This window comes from Nesoenas mayeri, assembly GCF_963082525.1.
Source record: "Nesoenas mayeri genome assembly, chromosome: 20".
NCBI lineage: Eukaryota > Metazoa > Chordata > Aves > Columbiformes > Columbidae > Nesoenas > Nesoenas mayeri.
Window position 1 is genome coordinate 6091400 of NC_137569.1, and position 13795 is coordinate 6105194.

The following is a 13795-nucleotide window of genomic DNA, read 5'->3' on the forward strand; positions in this document are numbered from 1 at the left end:
CTCTTGTGTTGTCCCCATGTCCTTGGGGGGACACTGCAGAGTGACAAGAGTCTGGGGATGAGCCCTGGGAGCTGAGCTGGCTGTTACCCTGTGTAGTGGTCCTGCTGTGGGAAGGGTGCTCTGGAAACCCCAGCTCTGTCCCCTTGGCTCTTCTGTCCCCACCATGGTGTGAGAGAAAAGCAGTTTGGGCACATGAGGAAAGCAGAAACGACTTGGACCTACATCCCTGCCCTGTCTGGGAGCGTGGGGCTCCTCAAGTGTGGGGGGACCTGTCAGGAGGCACTGATGTCAAAAGAAAAATGGATCTGTCTCCAGTCCAGGCAGCCAAAGGGCCTGATGACCCCAAACCACGGCCCATCGCTGTCCTGCTGTCCCCTCGGGCCGGTGCAGGCACATCTCGGCCACTCTGATCTTTCACCCGCAGCCATTCACGTCACAGGGGACGGTCACAGAGCAGAGTTCCCTCCGGGGAGCTGATGGGGGTGACTGCAGTTCCCATAGAACGGGATGTCCCTGCAGCCCTGGGCATTGCTGCCCCAGAGCCTGTGCTTTTTGGGTCGGTGTCCTCTCCTCACACCCTTGCTGTCCCTAGCTTGGCCAGTGCAGACTTTGTACCTTCCTTGGGGTTTTATTGACTCTGTAGCGAGTGTCAACACGGCGATAGCGGCAGGACCGTCACTTTGGATGTGACAGCACCTGTGCGGCCACTGGAGGGGAACCAGCCTTGGGGTGACCCTGCACATGGTGCTGGGGCCCACGACCTGGCCGTGGGGCTGCGGGTGGGGTGCGGGTGTTCTGGTTTTGGCCAGACTGGGCTTGGCAGAGTCGTGACCCAGCTGCACAAAGAAAGGAGAAAGAAAGGTGCTGGTCCCTCTGTGGCCCCAAGAGCCGGGACCTGGGGTTCAAGTTGCAAAACCTCCTGCTGGGGAGGTTTCCAGAGCTGCTTATGAAATTGCACAGTGGCAGCAGCACGAGCGTTAAGAGAAAAGCTGCCTCAAAACACCCAAATCGTCTGGTTTGTGCTTAAATCAGGCACGTTCACTTGCTCTGGCCAGGCGGAGCCCCCCTCGTTTCCCAAGGACGGGTGGGGGTGACCGGCCGCAGGGCGCTGGCTGCGCCCCGGGTCCCCATGGCCCTGAGACCGATTCTTGACACCACCTTGACCTTTGACCCCTGCCCGCAACCCCGACCCCACAGTGCTTCCTGTCCCTTTAAGACGCCTCTACGCATGGCGCGGCGGAGCCGTACCAACCGCGCCGCCGCAGAGGGGGAATCTCCTCCCGCAGGCGCGCTCGCATCCCATTGGCGGGCGGCGGGGGAGGAGCTTTTCCCCCCTTACGCCCGTGCCTCAGTGGTGCGATCCGCCCTACGTGCCGGCCGCGCCGGGGCTGCGGGGTCGCCAGTGTCGGACGGGCCGGGGCGGTGGGTGCACCGGGGGCTGGGGCTCGGGGCTGGGACGCGCGGCTCTTGGGGTCGGGGGGGCTGAGGCCCTGGGTCGGTCCCCTGTGGCTGAGGGGGGAACCAGGCTCCTGGGTCCCCTGAGGGAGAGGGGAGGGCCGGCAGCTCCTGATGGCGGGGCTGGGATGAGCGGGCCCCTGTTATGTGGGGGAACTGGTGCGACTGGCGCCCTGTTACTGGTAGGACTGGGGTGACCAGTGTCCCCTGTGCGGGGGACTGGCTTCAGCGATTCACCTGTTATTTGGCGGGGAGGTTGATGTGGCTGGATGCCCTGTTATTTGGGGGAGATTGTGGTGACTAGAGTCCCTGTTATTGGGGGGTGTGGTGTGACTGGGCCCCCTGTTTTTTGGGAGGGACTGGGGTGGCCAGAACCCCTGTTATTTGGATTCTGGTGTGACTGGGTCCCTTGTATTGGGGGGCTGGCATGAGGGGGCCCCCTGTTATTTGAGTATGTGGGGAGTCCCCCCCCATCAAGCTGGGGACTGAGGGAGGTGCAAGGCCTGGCCGTCCCCTCCACACTGGCCCCTGCTGAACCCCACAGTGGGTCCTGGCAGCCCAGGAGGGGGTGCTGGAGGTGCTGTCTGCCCCACTTGGCTTCCAGAACACTGCAGGGTTGCTTGTAGTTACCCCATTCCTGGCTGCTGCTGGTTAGAAGCCTTCAATTAACTTATTTTCCTGGCATTTCACTGCAGAAAGTTATTCCTGGAGTTATAACCGGCACCTTTGCTGTGCACTGGGCTGGTTTGCTGTAATTCCACCTATTTCTCTTTATAAACTTCAGTGGTGTTGGAAGACTGTTTGCCCCATGTTTTCCTAATGGAATTTCTTTGGAGAGCCAAGTTATTCCCTTGGGGAATGTGCTCGTGGAAGGAAATTATGCAAAACTCACCTTTTGGAAATAGTAAAGCTGGAGGGGGTGAAGACACCTGGATCATAATGTTGGGAGTTAGTCATCAAGGTGGAATTGGTTCTTAGGAAGTTGTTTTACTTGCAGGACTAAGTGCAGCCGGTGCAGCTTGGAGCGTGCTTTGATCTGCCAGTGTTTAGACCGTGGGTCAGCTTGGCTCAGCTTTTAGAATGTGAAGAGAAACAGTAATGTCTGGTGGAATGCATATAGAGAATAGGGGTCACTGAGGTTTTCTGCCTAATCTGAATGGATTTTGAAAACTGAAATGGGTTTGTATTTTTACAGCTCTTTTTTAAGAAGCAGGAACATGCGTCCACTTGAGAAGCTGGAAAAGCACAAGGAAGGATCAGGTCTCTGTTTCTAAATTCTGAAAGTGAAACAGTGTTGGTCCTTCCTTCCGTAGAGCTTTGTGCTTTGTGTGGACTGTAGTGAGGAGCTGCAGGATTTATGGTTTTGTTGTTAGGCCGCAGAGTTGTGCTTAGTGGGGTGCACTGATGCACTAATTCCTTTGGCCAGATAGAAGGGACTGTGCTTTCTTTCAGTATTTCTGTAGTTCCTTGAGAAATCCTGTTGAGCTGTTGTGCACTTGCAAAGCAAACTCGCAGATTAATCTGCTGTGCATGAGGAAATCGCTGTTTTGTCAGGGAAGGGCTGGTGAGCCAGACCCTTCCTGGAGAACCTGGTGTTTTCTCAGTACAGCTCTTGGTTTTCCTTCAGATGCGTCTTGTGATGGTTGATTGCTCTGAAACAGGGTGTGCAGAGTGTCTGGATTCAGAGTCCTCTGTGTTGCATGTGGACCTGATGGTGTATGAGAACTATATTTGCAAAACAATTTTCTAAAAAATCAGGGAGGATACCAGTGCTACAGGAAAAAACAAACAAACAAACCTAAACAAACCTGACACAACTGAGCCCTTCTTCTAATCTTCTAGTGTAAAAGCCTTGGACAGTAAGGTGGAGAGTATGCAGGGTAGTGTCACACAGCTGTCTTAACCCTCTGCTAATTAATCCTGCTCTAATTATGACAGAGTAAAACCTCTTGCTTTGTTATTCTTCACAGTTGCCTCCTGTTCAGTCAGTAATCTCTGGGGTGGTGCTTTCTAGGTCACCAGGGTTGAGCAAGTCAGTGCCTTCTGCAACTTTTATTTCTTTTTCTTCCAAAGCAGCTGGAGGAGCTTGACGGGGCCATACGACCAAAACCCCTTGTCCTGAGGGAGGCTTCCTCACTGCTCACCACCCTTCGTGCTGGAGCTCACGGGCCCCATCAGTGCCTGCTTGTAGAGCCGTAGGTGCAAGGTAACCTCTTCCTTTTGGGTGTTGGCGGTTGTGGAGCACGTGTGGGTGCAGTTGGGTTTGGGGAGGGCGGCTGGCAGCAAGATCTGACAGGCTGGGAGCTGGGAGTGCCGATTTCTTTACCAGGTTCATCCACAGCAATAGCAGCACGTGGAACTGTGTCCGCACTGAAATCTCATCTGATCTTTACTCTCACTTGTGGCTATTGCGGTGCAGCCGAGGTAATGTGTTTGCTCAGCCCTGAAAGGCAAGGGTAAAGGCTTCCCTGTTCAGGTCTGTGCTCCTGCCATATCCTCCTTGTCCCTTTCCTCTGGTACAAAGGAAAAGCCACCTGGCAGTTACCTTTGCTGATACTGAACTTTGTTCTGTTTCCTGATGTGGGCTCTCCTGCTTCTAAAAATGTAATTCGCCGAACTTGCCTAAGTTGCTTTCCCAATGCGATCATTTGATCCGAGCAGTGAGATTACTTTATAGGCGCTATTGTCGAGAGTGAGTCACAATCCCTGCAGTGGCAGGTGCACCTCTGCCAAGATTGTTTTTTTTATAGAGTTTGTAGTTTCATATATTAGAGCAAATAATTACAGGTTGCTTTTAGTCTCTCACTGCTTCTCCCAAGTAAACATTAGTCAATGGGGCACTACTGATTGCTCACGGAATCCGGAAAGAGCAGAAGAGGAGTGCCCGTATCTCTAGTGATGTCTCTAGGGCCACAAGTCCAAAGAGTGGCTGAGTTTGACCAATGGTGACAGGTTATTGTAGTATTCTTGCTTAATTATTAGCTACCACTGGGCCTCTGGTTATTCCTTTGTGAGGAATAACAAATTATTGACTGATTTTCCTTTCCGTTCTCACAGTATGGAGTAGGAGATGGGGATGTTCGGAGTTAAAGATGGGGTTGAATTTTTGTCTTTGGAAAATTCAAATTTTGTCTTTGGCTCTGGCAGCGCATGCGCAAATCTGTGGGGAGGGTTTAGTAACCAGCTTAGGGAGTTGGTGGGTCGGTCTTTGCGGCGCTGGATCTTGCTGCATGGGTGCTTGTGAAATGCATCTCTTGACTTGCTTTCGTGGGTTGTCTGGGTTTTAGTGAACTCTAGGCTTTGGAGAAGCAAGCTGATAAAATGCCTGTGAGGATTGTGCAAGCCCTGGTTGTGTAACAGGGCTGTGTGCGTAACCGCTGGAGGTAAGAGGAGCAGCTTGTGTATACATGGGAAAGGAAAAATCCTGGGTCAAGTATGTTCTGTTTATGTCGACTATACTGGGGTGGGAGTGGGGAGTTGGGGAGCTGCAGTTTGTGCAACTCAGGATCAGCCTTTCAGCTTCTGACCCCGGTTATCCCCTGCCTGCCTTGTCTGTTGTTCTGTGGCCTCGTGTCCCTTTTTGGCACGGGGATATCCGCTTTGGGCACAGGATTAATTTTTCTGGGGTCTGCTGGTGCATGCAGTTGTGTGTGGTTACAGGGGGCTGGGCTGGGTAGTTTGTATTTCATGAGTGCTCATATAAAGTAAAATGCAGCTCAGGTTGCCGTACCCAGAGCAATAAGGGAGGTCGCAGGGCGACTGCACACGCTTCGAATTGTCAGATGTGAAGCCTGGCTCTGGGACCAGAAGGGAAGCTCTCCTGCTGAGTTACCATGTGATGTAAGGGTCAGTAATACCTCCTTCCCTTACAGCAATGTAGGAGATGAGTATGTAATGTCTGAAAAGCTCTTGCATCCTCAGAGGGAAGCTACTTGAGAAATACAAAATGTCCCAGTTCCATACAAACAGTGTTTGGTTTTCTTTAAATAAGAAAGTCCCCAAAACATACTGTTCTAATCAGTGCTTTTTAGACTTTTTAAAACCTTTGCAGGATCTGTTCAACCATGTGCCTCTGTTGCTCTTCCAGCTGTTATTTTTAAAGGAAGACTCTCCAACGAGAGCAGCATTAGTGGGCTTTGCTCTGCAAATCTTACCACTGGAAGAGGTCAAAGTCTGTGACTACCAGCCCCATCTGTAGTGGCTGCAGGCAAAACCACAGCTTGTCACGCCTACCCTCAAAAAATGCAGGCAGTGGGTGCAGAGATGTCCAGAGTTTGGAGAAGAATGGTTTCACTGAATTTCCACCTGTGCCATCATTGAGTACAACACTTGCAGAAGAGGCTGCTGAAAAAGTACCATATTTCCCCCCTTCATCTTAGAAAACAAACATGCAAACCAAACAAACATCTTCAGCAGGACCTGAACCATGCCAAACACATGCCTGAGTGGGTTGTCCCTGAGCTTTTGCAGCACAGCCCTCTGAGCAATTAGTTTGTCTGAGTAGTGCCCACAATAGCTGGCAAAAGGATGGTCTGAAACTCCTACAGGCTGGTCCCAAGGCCTGAATATTGGTGGTGTTGAGACCCCTGTTCCACTTTCAAATGATGCCTGAAGCATGACAAACTGATTTTGTCCCTCCCTGTGAAGAGAGGCTGGGGAACAGCATTAGATAGCAGGAGGTTCAGTTTACCTGCTATTCTCAGGTTTTGTTTATCCCATAATCCTGAAAACTTGTTTTTCTCTGCTGGCTCATGTTAATCAGCATGACAAAAGGTGTTCAGGTGCCTGAGCTGGTGAGATGCCCCACATCCTTGTTTAAAGTTGAGAGAAGGGCTTTTATCTGGTGAAAGGAAGCATATAAATTCAGTAATTCTGGGTTGCTTGCTTTTATGGCAGGTTGGCAAGCTTGAATTCATTTTTGTGTTGGATAACGCTTTAAGTCCTTTGGTTCAGTGTCCTGGGCTTACTGCGTAGCCCCACTTTGATAAACACAGAGGGTAGAGTTGCTTTCTGCCTCAGTAAAACCTTTCCTGTTGTTCTTCTTTCTCTTCCTTGCTTTTACAGCTGTTCTGCTGTCCTTGAATGAGACCTATTGGCCAGAAAAAAATATGCAAGCGTGACAGTGAAAACTCAAATATGCAATATTTCAAGCCCCAGACTGACCGATGCTGCTCTGCATCTGTCTCATGCCTGAAATAGAAGTTCTGCTGCCATCTGAGCTGATGTGTCAAGGTCTGGTTAGAAGAGACCTTGCACAACGAGAGTAATTTGCTGTTTTTCACCTAAAAAGGTCTGCTTTTGAGTTGAGTGCATATTTCTTACCCCTCATCTGTTTAGATGGGAGTTTGAGTTACTGGATGTGCGGTTCTCTGCTTAATGAGTAGTTGTGGGATGTGTTGGGATTTTTAAATATACAGGAAGAAAGTGATACAGAATTGCTCAGTGTAGTGAAAGCCAAACTCAAAGCAGGGAGCCCGTGTGGACTGGACCAAGTACAGACACTCGTGTGACCAGACTAAAGGTCTCTTATTGAGGGGAAATGTGATCCTAGCATGGCAGAGCTATGGAGAAGTGGTTAATCCAAGGGCTGGTGAAGGCAATGTTAAATAACCTGGCTCTGAGCAGCAACTTCAATGGTCTGCTTTTGTTTTGGAAAGGTCTTTTTTTTTCTTTTGTTTCTTGCCAGGTCTCCTTTTACTAGAAAAGAATGGAATAAGAGCTAATTTGAGACTTGCTGAGGCCAGTAACTGGCACAGGCTGATGTAGACAGAGTTTCTTATTCTAATCGGTTGTGTTCATACCTGGAGAAGAATAAGAGAAGATCTGGTTTTGCCCCAAGGGTCTCCTGGCCTCATACCACCCACTAACATGCAGGAAAGTCCTCACTGTGGTGGAATTCAGAAGAGATGGAGCAGAGGTGCCATCCCCACCGCAGCCCTGCTCACTTGCTGCTGACCTTCCTTGTGTTTGTGGGGCTCCTCTTCCTCTTGCTGGTCTTGTGTCTTTAGTGGGTGAAAGAAGAAAATGCTTTGCCGGTCACAAGACCGCATTCCTGTTTGTAAGCAAGTCTCTTCCTTCTCCTCCAGGGCTGTACAGAGCGCTGGGGACGCGTTGCGCCTTCCTTTTGGTGTTGCCGTCAGTGCGAGCTCCCGACAGGCTTTCAGGTGCTGTGGGAACAGGGACCTGCAAGAGGGCTGCTGAATGGTTTTCTTTTATTCCTCCCAGGTCTTTTAATTGTTTGTTGTTTTTTTTAAGTTAAATTCTATTTACAGTCTTCCCATTTTGCCATTGTTTCTAAAGCCTGGGCTACAGGTCAGTGCTGTACAAAGAGGAGGAGCTTCCATTTGCTTTGGCTGCTCATTTCCGCGCTGTGTCTCCCCTCAGTCCTAAGGCCGTCTTTTGAAGCTGTGCTGTCTTTTTGAAGCTTGATGCTGGTGAAAATAACTAATCTCTGGTTTAAAACTGTGGTGTTTGTGTGTGTGTGTTGTGGGTTTTTGTTTGTTTGTTTGTTTTTAAGGCTTCTTGAGGCTGGTCATGTCCCTGATCTGTGTTGTGCCACGGTCAGCATGAGAGAAAGTGGGATCACTATGTCAGGCTAGGGACGTGGTGGGGAGGGGGATCTGGTCACCTAGGAAATCCAGGTTGATCCTTCTCCATCAGAACAGAAGCTCTTGCAGACCTCATGATAATGCTCAGCAACTGTGACAGCTGTTGCCACTTTGTTCACTAACGCAACACATGTATTGCGTCAGTGACACGCGGGTCCCCATCACGTGGCTGCAGGAGCAACAGGAGCTCTCTGCCAGATCACATCTGCAAGCACTGTCCCTTTGTGCCCTCCCCTGGCGTGGCTGTGGGGCTTTTACTGGGAGTCTGAGCTGGAGAAAGCCACGCTGAAAGAACCAGCGGCTAGAGGTGGTGGTGACTTGCATGGATTCCCGTTTGCAAGAAACCAGAAAGCAATCCTTCGGTGAGTGTCCGTGCTGGGGGTGAATGGGGCGGCTGGAATGGAGGAGCTGGGCAGTCTGGGGCTCATGTTGATGGCGAGGTGTGCGGCCAGCTGGTTCCTGCAGGCATGGTTTGACTTCACACCCGTGTGCCTGCCAGCACCCAGCTCCCTGCACCCTGCCGAGCTCCCTCTGTGTGGTGCCTGGCACCAGCGCAAGGGTTGGGCGGACGGTCACTCATGGCATTGCATGCGCCTATGTCGCTTGATTCCTCCTTTGACTCACTTGTCACAGATTTTTGCGTGTACACGTTGCAAAATAGAGTTCCTGCCTGCAGCTCCTGTGTTTATCCACAGCTGTTCACAGGGTGATGCTGCTGCTTAGTGCCTGTTGGGGAAACTCCAACTGTTCCAGTAAGCTGGGAGATGGGGGTGCAGCCCCTGTGCCAGGACAGGCAGAGCCCGTAGGTCACAGCACGATGCATGTGGGTATGTGGGGAGCCCTCTCTGCTTTACTGGGGGGATTCTTGGTGCTCCAGGCTGTGATCAGCTGCAGGGCTGATCAGGGGGTCGGGTATCGGTGGCATGGGGAGCAGCCCAGGGCTGTGTTGGGTCAGCAGTTTTCCCTTCTCCTTTCCCTCACGTGAGCAGGGCTGATGCTGCGGATCACAGTGTGCTTGTGACGGCACAAGGCAGAGGAGAGCCAAGCACGGCGCTCGGTCACTCATTTTTTGGAGCAAGAGTCACAGTTTGCAGTCCTGGCACCAGGAGGCCAAATTGTCCTGAAATACTTGAAACTCGTCGCAAACATTTAAACAGAAGTCTGCTTCAACTCGAAAGAGCTGACTTCCTGCCCAAATCACCAACTTAAGTGTCAGAGACAAGGCTTTTTGGTCATTGGAAGGTTCTATAGCGTGATTTGCAGAAACATCCTTGTATTTGGCAGACAGGGAGACCTCCCAGCCACGTTTTGTGACCATGACACTGTTCCTGCCAGCTGGGGTTGAGGGATTCATGGTGCTTCTGGGGGCATCTGCTGCACCATCTCCTAATGCTGTGTGCAAGAGAGGGCAAGAATTGGGTTGCCAACCACTTGGCTTTTAGGGCACTCCCCATCCCTTCTTGCTTGTTATAATACTATTTTGATTTATATTTTAATATTTTTAACCCTATGATGTGATAGCACCTTCAGGCCACGTGTAAATCGTGGGGGATTTGAGGATCCCTGGCGCTGATGGTGCTTCCAGTCTTTTGCTTCAGAGATGTGCATGAGTATTAAGTGTTTATTTATTTATTTAATATGAGAAGGAAGTGCAGCTTTTCAGCAGGATGGAGATGTGCAGAGAGGTTCCTCGGTGATGTGAGTGATTGTGAGCTGCTGTGTAGCGAGCAAATTCCCAGGTTTAGGAGCTGCATTTGGAGGCTTGAAAAGCTGTGCTAAAACGCAGCATCCCTTGACTGCAGTCTTTCAAAATGTTGTGACGTTCCTGTGTGATGTGCACGCCTCGCATCTCAGCTGAGACTGACTGCTTTACACCAGATACTCTGTGCATAACCACAGTCCAGGAGCTGGAGCCATGGTTTGAAAATAAAAAGAGGAAATAAGAGTCTGCCTTATCTTTATTGAAGGTATAATAAACATTGGAGATACAATAACTACCCTTGAAACTGGCATCAGGGAACTTTTACTTCTGCATCATAACTTCTTTTTCCCTTTAAAAAAAAAAAACCCTGTCTGATTCTATTGAGGTCCTTCCAGAGACTGTAGGATTTTCCTGATAGCTAAATTCTATGTAAGAGTCAGATTTCTTTTCACTGGAAGTTAGAAAAGTACTTGTATTTGAAAATGAATTGCTGTGAACTTTTGGAAAGTAATTATGACAGCCAACCAGGTCAGACTGAGATAACTTGGGGAATAATCTTCCTGTGCTAGATGAAATGAGTTCAATAAATAGTTCCTGAGTTATGACAACCCTTTAAAAAAAGAACTATGAGCTCTGATTTCACATCCTTTGCCTTTCTCTTGCTACATCTAAGCAAACCATTTCCTAGAGGTGGGGATGGTGAAGGGAGAGCAAAAAGAATAATCTGTAGCTAGGCTATAGGACTCGAATAACTAAATGTCCAGGACCAGATGGGGCCCATCATCAAAACTTAAAGCAGTCTTTGGTTCCATCACTAGAGAACTGTGTTTCCTTCCAGGGTTAGAGGTCAGTATATATATAACTTCATGCTATGGAGACTTGTGAATGAAAAGAGGAGGCCAAACCAAACCCTGGTCCATGCACCAGACCCGTAACCTCCAGAAATGGTTCTGTTCCCTCCGGCTGTGAGGAGTCAGCGGGTGGTCCAGCTGCTGCAGCAGCTGGAGGGTTCCTCTTTGAAGCTCTGGAGAGCTGCAGCATGCTGAAGGCCAGGAGATAATACAGGAGATAGCACGGCATCCTCCCCCACATCTGCCCACGCTGCCTTCCCGGGAGCTTCCCTCCTGCTAAGACATCGCTGCTGGGGGAGCAGAGAAAGCAGCACCCCACATGGTTCCTGCTTGTCCCTTCTGCTCTGGGAGGCCAGCAGCTCTGCTGCTTTGGGCACAGCAATGAACCACTGCTGGAGATGTAGCCCTGGCTTTGCTGATGGGCCCAGGAGCTCGTGCAGCCTCTGTGTTCCACCCTGGGCCGGCTGCTGCTCACCGAACCCGCGTCTAGCTGGAAACTCCCCTCCACGTGCAGCGTGTTACACGGGATGCTGCTGTGCTCCATGCAAGGGGCTTTCCTTGGGCTTGGCAGCTGCCAGGGCTGGATTTGGTGCTCGGAAGGGAAGGGGTGCAGCTCCTGCCCCAAACCAGCTTAGCATGGTCTCCGTCAGCCTTTTTTATTTTTTTCTTCTTTTACGGCTTCCTCTGAGCAAAGGTTTGTTGCTGCCTTATGTGCATGGGAAAGGATTTGTGAAGGCACTAAACCAGCAACGTTTTTCCCCCCACCGGTGCGTTCCCTTTGTGTCAGTTGCTCAACCAGCTCCTTGCTAATTTACTGGGACCCAACACGGAGCGGGAGAGGGGCCCTGCTGGGAGCTGTGCTGTTGGCAGCTAAGCTCCAGTTGTGGAGGCTTTAACTTAACAGTTTAGTCTACAGTTGTACAGAAATAACACCCAGCGATGGAAAGCCTGTCTGCAGGGGCGGGAGGACAGGGTGACCTGCCTGATGGAGAGAAACAGGCGATTTGCTTGTCTGCAGTCGCATCGCTAACATTTTTCTTCTGCCCCTCTGCTTAGCGTTGTCTCTGGGAAGCTTTGCAGTGGTGTTTTAGTGCCTTTCACAGTACAGTCACTTGCCAAATTCTCCACTGAATTAAACTTCTTGTGGGGCTGAGAGCTGGTTGGGTTGCAAAAACACCCAGGAGCCCACTGGTGATTGCTGCCAGGTGGCCGTGGACTTCTCCCTGCACCCTGCAGGGCTGGTGGCCCATGGCAGAGAACTTTGTTCCCCAGAGCTGCACTTTTCCTTGGTGGAGTGACAAGGGCTTCTGATTTGCTGAAGACCTTACCTGATCTCCATAGTTAGCATTCCCTAAGCATCACCTTCCCTTTTCTTCCCAGCTCCTGTACACATTACCATAACCTCAAACTTCAGTCAGTTTTATTTCTCAGTGCAGGTATAACTTGGAGTTTGCTGCTTCTCTTACCCCCCTCCAGGGAAGATGTTTGGGAGCTTTTCTCTGTCAGGCACAGGTTTGCTGAACAGATCAAGTCTCTGCTCCTGGCTCAGCCGTGGCACGTGTCCTTTCTCTCCGGTGGCACACCCACGGCTCTGAGTCACTATTCTGTGTGAGAGTTCAAATGTCCATGGTGTCCTGGGTTCGCAGGGTGCCCAAGTACAAGAAAAGAGTCACTTTGCCCTTACAAATCAAATTTCGAGTTAATTATCTGTTTGCTCGGACACAGTGCATCCTCGTGCGTTGGGAAGATTATCTTGCGATCTGTACGAGGGTCAGGAGTTCAGAGCTTTGGCAGAATGGAGGGAGGGAAGGAGGGAGCTTCATGTGGTTCCCCAGGTGAATGACAGGGGCCATAGGGCTAAATGGGGACTTCTGGCTGGGTGCTCATTCTTGTGCTACCACAGACTCTGGGTATGGCCATAGGCAAGTCACAAGTCGCTTAAACTCTGCCTTGGCAAGTGGAAAGGAGTAATTCAAGGAAATGGAAGTTAAACCGGGGAACATAGCGGAGGGGACTGGGAAACCAGAGGCCCAAAAAGAGGTGGGTAGTAAATCCAGTCTGCATGCGGAAGTGGATTGTAAATCAGAAGCGTTCATCATTTGTGTTGTGATGACCTAATGTGGGGATGCTCACAGAAGCACCATGCCACAGTCCTGCTTTCTGGTTTATAAGCACAACAGTAGGTCTGGGGCATCGTTTCACCTTGTAGAAAGGAGGGAGAAAGCCCCAGATCTGTGGGGTGACTAGAAGAGTGAGATCTTCTCCCACTAACACCACCTGGGCTCCATGGTAAGGGCGTTAATAAAGGTTGGCTGTGAGTCCCTATTGAGTTGTGCTGGGGCATTAGGAGCCAGACTGGACTCCCTGGCTGGAATGTGTGGCTGCTGCAATGGTGCTGGCAGAAGAGGAGCAGAAATCACTTCTGGTGGCTCCACGTGGATGCAACGGGAAGGGAAAAGCTTGGTGGAGCAGTGCGATACTTTGGGACACAAAAGGTTCTTACAGTATTATGATGCAAAGCCTTTCTCCAAAGAGTTGTTGGACTGCCTTGTGCTCCTGGGAGTAAACATGTAGTGGAAAAGCATGCCCTGAATGTCTCTTAATGCTCTTCTGTGGCACTGTGTGACTGCTGGTGTTCATTTGTTTTTCCCTCTTGCAGTGCCTCTGACCGCTATGGGGGACGCCAGCATGGAACTGAACGTCTCCCCTCCTGACAACGCTGTGCAGCAAGACTCTCTCTTCAGCATGACGGACGTGTTTCTCATCTCGCTCATCACCGGGCTTTTTACCTACTGGTTCTTCTTCCGCCAGAAAAAGGAGGAAATCCCAGACCTCCCCAAAATGCAAACAGTGTAAGTAACAACTCTCAGGCAGCATGGGGTGAGTGTAGCTTTCTGTCTTGCTTACGGTGGGTCCTTGGAGGCTGTGTGGGAAGTTCATCTGGATTCTGAGAGGTCCCCAGCTGTGGGGATTTAGTCCCAAAGTGTGGGGTTTTTTCCCTTGTGTTTCTTCTGAGCTGGTCACCTTGCCATGCAGAAATCCCCATGGAAGAGCCAGGCTACGGTTCTGCCTGACCCCACCATAAGGCCCAAATCAGTAATTTGTTTTTTGCAAACAGGGTGAAAAAAGACAAGGCAGAAAAGCCCCTGGCTGTACTTCAAAACTCCTAAGGATTGCTT

At 50.5% G+C, this 13795-nt stretch overlaps 1 protein-coding gene across 2 annotated transcripts in view; it reads left to right on the forward strand.

Moving 5' to 3' along the window:
• Positions 1-1362: 1362 nt before the first annotated feature.
• The window catches only part of POR (cytochrome p450 oxidoreductase), a 28918-nt gene continuing 16485 nt past the window's right edge, over positions 1363-13795 (forward strand). Inside the window, exons 1-3 of one of the 2 annotated variants that reach the window (XM_080357148.1) lie at positions 1363-1422; positions 3532-3661; positions 13276-13468. In XM_080357148.1, coding sequence (XP_080213274.1) covers positions 13290-13468 — 179 coding nt within the window. In that variant the 5' untranslated portion in view covers positions 1363-1422; positions 3532-3661; positions 13276-13289. Of the gene's footprint in view, positions 1423-3528; positions 3662-13275; positions 13469-13795 lie in introns of both variants that reach the window. The other variant, XM_080357149.1, reaches the window with a different exon arrangement.